The sequence below is a fragment of the Tauraco erythrolophus genome, chromosome 12, assembly GCF_009769465.1.
Source record: "Tauraco erythrolophus isolate bTauEry1 chromosome 12, bTauEry1.pri, whole genome shotgun sequence".
In the NCBI taxonomy this organism is placed as follows: domain Eukaryota; kingdom Metazoa; phylum Chordata; class Aves; order Musophagiformes; family Musophagidae; genus Tauraco; species Tauraco erythrolophus.
The window spans coordinates 8,084,240-8,092,797 of record NC_141476.1 but is presented as its reverse complement, the minus strand read 5'-3'; the positions used below and the strand labels follow the sequence as shown (position 1 = coordinate 8,092,797).

The following is an 8,558-nucleotide window of genomic DNA, read 5'->3' as shown; positions in this document are numbered from 1 at the left end:
ATCAGTTTGCAATCCTCCGGCGCGCTCCGGGACGCGCCGTGGTGGCAGTGCCCCAATGGTTTAAAGCACACAGAGAACAAACTCACATCCACCATAACACAATACAGCTGAGCCCTATTTATAGAATGCTCTGCATGGGGCTGTCCTGGCTCCGCAGGCAGAGGCTGAGCCCACCCTGGGGACAAGTTGCCCCCACTCCTGGGCACAAGCGGCCTCGGAGGGGCGAGGGTGTCTCGCCAGGGCAGGATCAGCCCGCAGGGAGCAGCTCGCAGTTGTTCTCGTACGTGTTAGGCAGTAGGCAATATTGAGACTTCCACTCGGTAATGAACAGCAGTTAACATAACCCAGGAGACTAGAGCACCATAAGACAAGTCTATATTCAAAACAACGTCATGCTGACATCACACAATTGCACCATTTACACTTTTTTATTTACTCCAAATAATAGTTCAACGTTTAGTAACTTCAGCGTTCTCTACAGAGGTGTAAAATTCCTTCTCTGGCTTTGGTCATTTACAACGTTGCAGACATTTGGTAGTTCTGTTCTTTCCTATTTAATAATAATAATAAAAAAGTCCCTTTTGCAGCTGTCAGGATTCCTGTATCTGACTGATGGCATGTACCTGAAAATCACAGGCGAGAGCAGACTTCAAAATGCCACTGAGGCCTCTTCAAGACTTAATGAATCAGAAAATGTTCTCATTATTTACCAGGATAAAAACAAACCAACAGAAAAAAGGGTTAAAAAAACCCCCAACCCTCAAAACAGATGACAACTCAAACTCTAACTGATATATTTAAGAAATTTGATGATGAAATGGAAAGGGGAGGGGTCCAAAGTACTGTTTGGTTAGCTCTGGCTGAAAACAATTCTGAATGTGCATGCGTTTTCCCAGTGACTCCTAAGATATAGAAATTCCTCTGATATTACAAAATACAAAAATATTTTCTCCAAACTCTCATTTACATTGCATTTACAACAATCATGGAAATAACTTAGGCTCCCACACTGTCCGAGAGACAAACTACCTACCGACATGGCTAACGGAAAACAAAAACGTGATGGAAAGCAAAAGCTACCGGCAAACTGATGCTGAGAGTCAACGGCGGTAACCAAAACGTACGGACAAACGGAACTCAAAAGGGCGGCAGGATTTGGGAGAAAGAGGGAAAACTACCGGGTAAGTATTACAGGCTAAAGTGAACTTTTTTGTTTCTGTTTTCTTTTTCTCCAAAGTAAGATGTGCAAAATATATTCACCGTGCCCAGGATTATGACTATTTATAGAAGCCAGTCTACAACCTTCTTACAAATCCCTACTCTTCGGGTCTTTATCGTTACAATAAAAGCGCTTACATGAGCTAAAACAGTGCAAGTTTGTGAGTTACTTTACATTCTCCCAAGGTGCCTGGCAAGGATGCCATTAGGATATGATACAGTTTTTGCTCTTCTGTCTTTTCCGGCTGTGCAACTGTCCTCTGCCACCCAGTGTGGAAGACTTGGGCATGCTGTACGAGCCGTACTTGTGCAGGAGCTCCTCGCTGGTCACGTACCGGAGGCGGGCGGGCTGGGGAATCGGCTCCCCAAGGAAATAGCCCTCGTTGTCGGACTCCGAAGAGGAGGAGCAGGTCGAGCACCAGTCGTATTCAGCGAAGTAGGGCCCCCATCTCTCACCCAAGTGGTTCTGCAAGGCGAGATCCGACACCGTCCGGGGACAGTGGCCGTAGACATCCCTGCGGGGACCCTGCTCCACTGTCTCTCTGCAGCTCCTCTGGTGCAGGAACTGGTCGTAGTCTTCCCTGGCTCGCAGCGAAGGTCTCTCCTTCAGCCGGCAGCACTGCTCGCTGGCCAGGTGCAGGGCATTATCTGACCGGGAGCGTCGAGACCGCCGGGGCCGGTGCGGGCGGTAATGCCGGTCATCATCCCGCAGGTTAGTTCGCCGTCGCGTACGCTCGCTCATGGGGGCATGCCTGGAGCCCTCCTGCACCCCCAGCTTGCCCCCGGGCACCCCGCTGCCATAGTCGAAGCTCTGGTGCATCCGCCCGTGCGAGGGCCGCTCCCGGTAGCCGAGGGGGCTGGCGAGGTCGTGCAGGTTGGGCTCCATGTCCTGGTACTGCTGCACCGACAGCAGGCTGCGGACCGACTCGGCGCTTCGAAATTGCATGGAGGAATTCAGGGTCCCCATGTTGCTCATCTTCTCCGAGATGTTCATGCCGGAGTCTTTGCTCAGGTCAGGCATCGAGAACCTGGAGAGATGCTCCTGGCGCTTGGCTCCGCCGTCTGCGGAGAGGCCTTTGCAGGGAAAGGGGAAAGGAAGGAAAAAAAGAGAGTTAAGAAAGAGAATTTTCTGTCAGCAGAGATGGAGGGACAAGGCTGGGTTTGGCCCGAGACTTTTGCTTTAAAAAATAACTCGGTAGTTCAGATGTTGTCCTGAAGAGCCCTCTCAAGAGGTTGATATTTTTATTTTTTTTTTTAAAGAGCAGGCAGTTCCTCCTTTGGGGAAATCACACCAATTTAAGGTGTTTCGAATTGGACTCCAAGTTGCTTTTCACGACTTCCTTCTCCATATGTCTATGCTGTCTGAGACTTGATAGGAATAACTAGTGACGCCAGTGAGAAATTATGCATCAGAGGTAACCTGAGGCCTCCTGCACGCTGAGATAACTAGGGTGCCATGATCCTGCACCCACACCTTGTGCAACAACGACATGTTTTGAAGGACTGAACAATGACAGGGGCAGCTGAAAACGGGGCGGCTGACTAATTCAGGCTTGCCACTATCCTGCACCGCACGGGTCCCCTGAATGACACCCTTGGGTCCCCAAAGGCGCAGCCTTGGCCACATGCATGTGGTTGGGTTTCCCAGGAGGTGAGGAAACACCCGAGCCCCAGAGGATCTGCTGGAGGACCCTCCTTACGTCCCCCGTAAGCAGTGGGACGGCAGGAGGGTCAGGCAATCCCTGCAGATAACCAGGGAGCTGCACATGGCAGGAGCCAGGAACATCGCTCCAGCTTGATGGGCTGCCTTGCTTGAAAGGGTGGCCCACTGGGTCTTTCCCATGTGCCAGCCAGCCCTGAGCTCCTGCAAGGTGCTCTCCTCCGGCCCAGAAAGCCTTAATCTGGCAGCAGAGAAGTGGGGTCAACGAGAAACTCAATGCACCCCACATTGCCCTAGTCCTTGGCCTGTTTTCTGGGTGTCTTCTGCCTATTTTCCAACTATCTCCATGTTGGCTTGACAACTGGCAGCAGTCAGCGCTTGCACTGCAAGCTCAGGACAACATGTTTCGCAAGCTATGTCAAAGGAAATCCATTTCATCCCAAATCAAACGCAGCGTGTTTGCTTTGGCGCTCTTCTCCCCATCCCTCTCTGACAACCTCCCCGTGCAGACCAAACGCAGAGCTGTGCACCATCAGCAGGATTTTCAACATGACGCACAGCCCTTATGCAATCACCGAGAATTTACGACCTCTTTGTAAATTAATTTAAAAACCCAACCACCCAGCCCACAATTCAAGAATAAACTCCTTTTCCCCTTAACAAAAGCTGCTTACATTTCATCGAGAGCTCAGCTCCTTCGGCATCAGCCGCTGCCTGCCAAACCTGAACAAGAACAAGGGCTGCTGACACTGACCCCGCTCACGAGCCGCTTCAGGGTTTCTTTAGACTCAGCCTTAAAAAGATCAACAGATCCTGCAAAGACAGGCAAGGTTTTCCGAATCCTTGCTTTTCTGCTGTTAATGGGGATGTTTCTGGAATTTATGATTACAGAGGAAGGTAAAGCAAAGGCGATTCCTGAATGCCGCAGGAAAAGGGAGAGGCTAGGTTAAAAAAAAAAAACAGTTAAAGCTATGTTTTGTTTTGAAAAGGGCAGACTTTTCAAGCCAGCTTCGAGCTATTCCCAGCACACACCACCTCCCCTCTGGAGCTGTGATCTTCTGCCTTGGATCCCAGTGATGCCCTTTGTCACATCAGGCACTGCTCCCCATGCCCCTCCCGTGCCACTGTGGAGGAGCCCAGCAGCAACCCCCCAGGAGGGAAAAGCAACTCAGTAATATGCACAAAGACCTCCCGAAACGCCAGAATAACAGTAGGATTGCCGGCAGAGCTGATCCGAACGTGAATCACGGCCGCTGACAGCGAATGTGGCCTTAATCAGATCTGTCAGACAATAGCTGATGCCAAAGAAAATGAGTCCTCGGTGACATTTATACAGCCCTTCGTTAAGAGAACTGGCGCAGCCCCGTGATAAGCACAAGCAACGGCAGCACTGTGCAAGAATATGGCTCCGAACGCCGTGGGATGCTTCTGCCGTGTCAGCAGACTGATTCTGGCAGCCTTGTGTGGAAGGGGCCAACCTCATCCCGCCTCGCAGGGGCATGGGGCACACCGGTGCTTTGCTCCCCGTGCGCCGCCAGCCGCCTCGGACAGCACCCGCGGGTCTCGGCTCCCTCTGCCACGGCCAGCTCTGTCCTCTGGTCCTGTATCCAGCAAGAATAAAAACAAGCATCTGGAGAGAGGTTCCTGGAAAGGCAGATTCACAGGTTTAGTTTCTGCAGGATGGGGGTCTCCAGCCCCTCGCACACACCTCTGGCAGACACCACGATTGCTTTGTCCTTTCCTTTTCAGAGTGTTGGCCAGCACAGGGGGAAGCAATTCCAGACGAGGAATCTGCGATACATGTATGACTCGTGCTCGGAGTGCAAGATTTAATCAGTGATTATTAGGTCCAGGGGAAGTTTCTGGCTGTTCATCCAGACGGCCTGATTATAATTAAGCACACACATTTTAAAATCTTGAATCACTGGGAAAATGTGGATTGTAAAAGGAATCCAGCACAGAGCACGTACACCACCATCGTCAGCACACGGAGCTCAGGGCGTGATGGAGCCCGTGCTCGGGAGGCGGCAGCAAAGCCACCCGAGACCCAACAGCTTCATTTCTCCATGCGACAGAGTGGGAAACGCTCCTTGCTGAAGGCCAAATGCATCTTCCAAGGCAGATTTGGCAGGATGCACGCGTGCAAGCCATTTTTTGGGAGCCACACGAGCAAGTGACCCAGCAAATAGTGTGGCCAGAGGCCAAGGAAACTTTGTTTTATCTGCTCACGGTGGCAGTGAAGGATTTCTTGCACTCACTCAGGAGCAAAGCTGTGCTTCTACAGCATCCCTGCAAATACCAAGAGCTCCGCACGGCTCTTACGGTGCGGAGCAGGTACCAGGTCAAGGATGCAACTTCTAACCCACGTGAAACACAAAGGTGCCTCCAGGCTTAACTTTACGTTTACACCAACGCAAGGTGTAAAAGTATCGTGAGTGGGGGACAGGCCCAGATTAGATCTTTGAAGCTCGCAGAATGATCCTTCCCTTCCTTGCAGAGCCACAAAGCCTCAGTAAGGCGTAGCGGGAGGAAGCCAGGAGCACAGCTTGACCGCAGTGGGTTCAGAGGACAGCAATAACCATTCATCTAAAAAATTTCATCTAGAAAACATGACCTAGGAATAAAGTTTGAAAGAGCAGGGATTGTTTAGTCTAGAGAAGAGAAGGCTGAAGGCGATATAATAACAGCCTTCAAACGTGGAAAAAAATGCTTGTGAAGAGGAGGGAAATACATTATTCTCCAGGTCTGCTGAACTCCTGCAAGGGTTATTTCAGCTTGGAGAAGAATAAAAGTCTTACTGTACAATCACAGCAGTAGATGGCCAGGGCAGGCTCTGGCACCGGAGGGTTTCCCAGGCAGCTGAAGGCAGCAGGGGCCTGGGCACAGGCAGGACCACTCCAGGTCTCCAGTCCCACACCACCCTGGATGGGGCGAAGGTGGCACTGATCCTCCTCTCCCGCAGTCATTTGCCATTTCAGAGCTATGCCAGCGTATTGAGGCCCAATCTTCCTGAATTACCAGTATTTATTTACAGCTGCTGCAGCTCCCTCTTAATGAAGTGCTTCATCTGGGAATGCAGCTAACAAACGAGAGAGCCCTAACCTGGAAGAAAGAGCCCGCGAGGGGAGAGCTCACCATGTCGCAGTGATTTTTTTTCTAACAAGAAAACTTGAGGATCTGTTTCCTGAGGCCATCCAGGGGAGCAGGAGCCCACGGCGTGGGATGGTTGTTACACCACCGAGCCCTTTCCAAGGGTGCAAACCCAGGGATGACATGCTGACCCTACGAGACTTTCCTTCTGCAAAACGATGCTCCAAGAGACACCGAGCGCCTCCGGCAGTGGCTGCCCCAGAGGCTCTTGCGCTGGAAGAGGAGACACGGCACCTGCTGCTGCCAGCACGGTGCGGCGGCCGGTGGCCGTCCCGCAGCCAGACTGGAGCCAGCACCGCGGCGCACGTGGGCACAGCAGGTTATTGTGCTGCTGTTCTCCGCTGCGTGGGGCTGCCAGGCTCAATATTTCACCCCGGAGCCATGGAAACGCACGCCTTTCGGATGAAGACAAGTGAAAGCTGAAGCTTGTCTGCGGGTGTTCGATATAAAACTCGAGAGCTGGCTACAGCACCAGGAACACAAAGCAGGTTTCTGGTTAACATTAAGGTTTGCTAAGAACATGCTGTACGAGCCTCTCTGAAGTCCTTCCCCACCCCTGTTAAGAATCGTATTTACCCCACAAAACATTGCCAAAGGAAATAACAACCGAATAAGCAAAGTGACGGCACAAAGATATTCCTCATGAGCATCACCTCTACAACCTCGCCACAACAAAGCACTCGGAGGCGCTGAAATCTCGCCATGTGCTTTGCTAAACTGGGGCTGCAAGTTGCATTAATTAAGAATTATTAAACCACTCGGCAAATGACAGCAGAGAGGCTGCAGAGAGCACGTATGCTGGGTGCGAGGCTGGGAACGAAGCCCCCCGTGAAGGGAAGCAGCTCCCAGCCCTCACCAAATTAACACCCCTGTGAAGGTGGGATAACGTGGGGTGAGGTCCTGCCACAGGCCGTGTCCTGCTGCACAGAGACCATCGTCCACTTGGGATATTGCAAACAAACAGGGCTGTGCTGACACGTGCTTCTTTGAAGCATACACATGTCCCTGTGCATGGCCGTCCTCACCACCCGATACGCACAGAGGTGCCTCTCCACACCAAAACCCCGCACCCAGCCCAGCACGCCAGCATTTAAGTGCAGCTATAGAGGCACAGGAGGGGATGATGCAGCATCTCGTGTCCAGCCCCCACCCCATGTCAGAGCCTTCTGTCTCTCATAGCATCAGGCAGGCATGTCCTCTCCACCCCTGAAACAGGGTTGATTTCAAGTTCAACCCCAAGAACTCAAAAGGAACTTAAGGAGAAACAGCCTGCCCAGGGCTTTGTTTATAGCTCAGCCTCATCTCACTTTTGAGCGACCTCAGGGTGTGCAGAAACAAAGCAGAACCCTTATGTAAGTGGAAATCGTGGAGAGTAAACAATTTGGGGGAAAGCAGAGTGCTTGCCAAGCGGGTCGCGGTGCCGACAGCCTCCCACGGTGTGGCCCCGCATGCCATCCCAAGGGTGTCAGGGCATATGTCCCACTGGATCAGTCCCTCTGTCCAGCTCACTGAAAGAAGTCCCTACACAGGTGCTGTCTGGGAAAGGAGCTGGATTTTAATCTGGAAATGTCCCTGTAACCCCCTGTCATGGACACCACCAGCTCCTACACCCTCACCAGACAAGGCCAATGCGCTGGTCGGGTATGATGTGCTATTGCTTCACCCGACGTCTCCTTCCAGAGCCCATTTTGGTCATCCCTCTGGTTTGGTCATTACCCCTTGTGCTTTGGCACATCCATGTGTGGCACCAAAGGCGTGAAGGCATACTCATGGCCAGCCTCTACAGTAAGCTCACCAAACCTCCCACCACTGAGCACCAAAAGGTGGGTGGGAGGAGAAGAAACATTCCTGGCAGTTTTATGATGTTTCAGCATCGGCCCTTTGGAAAGGAAAACCTCTATCTTCACATCTTGGGTTGTGAAATGACTTGGCTTAGACTGGGGACTGTTATATCTGGGTCTCAAAATTGCAAGAAATCCCCCCAGGGATCCCATCTTCTGACTCTGAAGCAATTTTACGCTGCTCATGTCTGGGGGGAAGAGGATGGTAGGAGCATGCTGGAGAGCTGGGAGCCTCCCTTTTCTTAGAAAAACCCAAGAACAGCCAATGTGTCATTTGCTGGCTCACGTAACTCGGCTGAAGTGCCCAGGGTAGCCGCCCGCTCCAGCCCAGGGGAAAAAGGAGCTGCTGCGGGATGCTGTGCCACTGAGGACATGGTGATGGGGACCACCTCCCGAGCCCCTCACTGCCGTCCCTGAGGGCGTTCAGCAACTGCTCCCAAGCCCTCGGTGCAGGGGAGGCTGGGTCATTGAACGCTTCTTGGAAAATATATCCTGGCCCTGAGAAACAGCTTTTTCCTTTCTCTCCCTGCAGCTTTCCGCCCCTCCTGAGGCAGAGCAAGAAGTGGGGACTGGAGACAGACAACGCCACCAGACGCAGGGATCAGTGCTGACCCACGTGCGTATTCATACGTTTTTTCTCTCTGCCTTCTGGCTATATCACAGTTGTTGTTTAGTCCTGGAAAAACAAG

The 8,558-nt window shown here is 52.0% G+C and overlaps 1 protein-coding gene across 1 annotated transcript in view; it reads right to left on the bottom strand.

Annotated features, from left to right (window-relative positions):
* Nucleotides 1-1,423: 1,423 nt before the first annotated feature.
* The window catches only part of PRICKLE2 (prickle planar cell polarity protein 2), a 106,403-nt gene continuing 99,268 nt past the window's right edge, over nt 1,424-8,558 (bottom strand). Inside the window, exon 9 of the mRNA XM_086619075.1 lies at nt 1,424-2,292. Coding sequence (XP_086475201.1) covers nt 1,424-2,292 — 869 coding nt within the window. The remainder of the gene's footprint in view (nt 2,293-8,558) is intronic.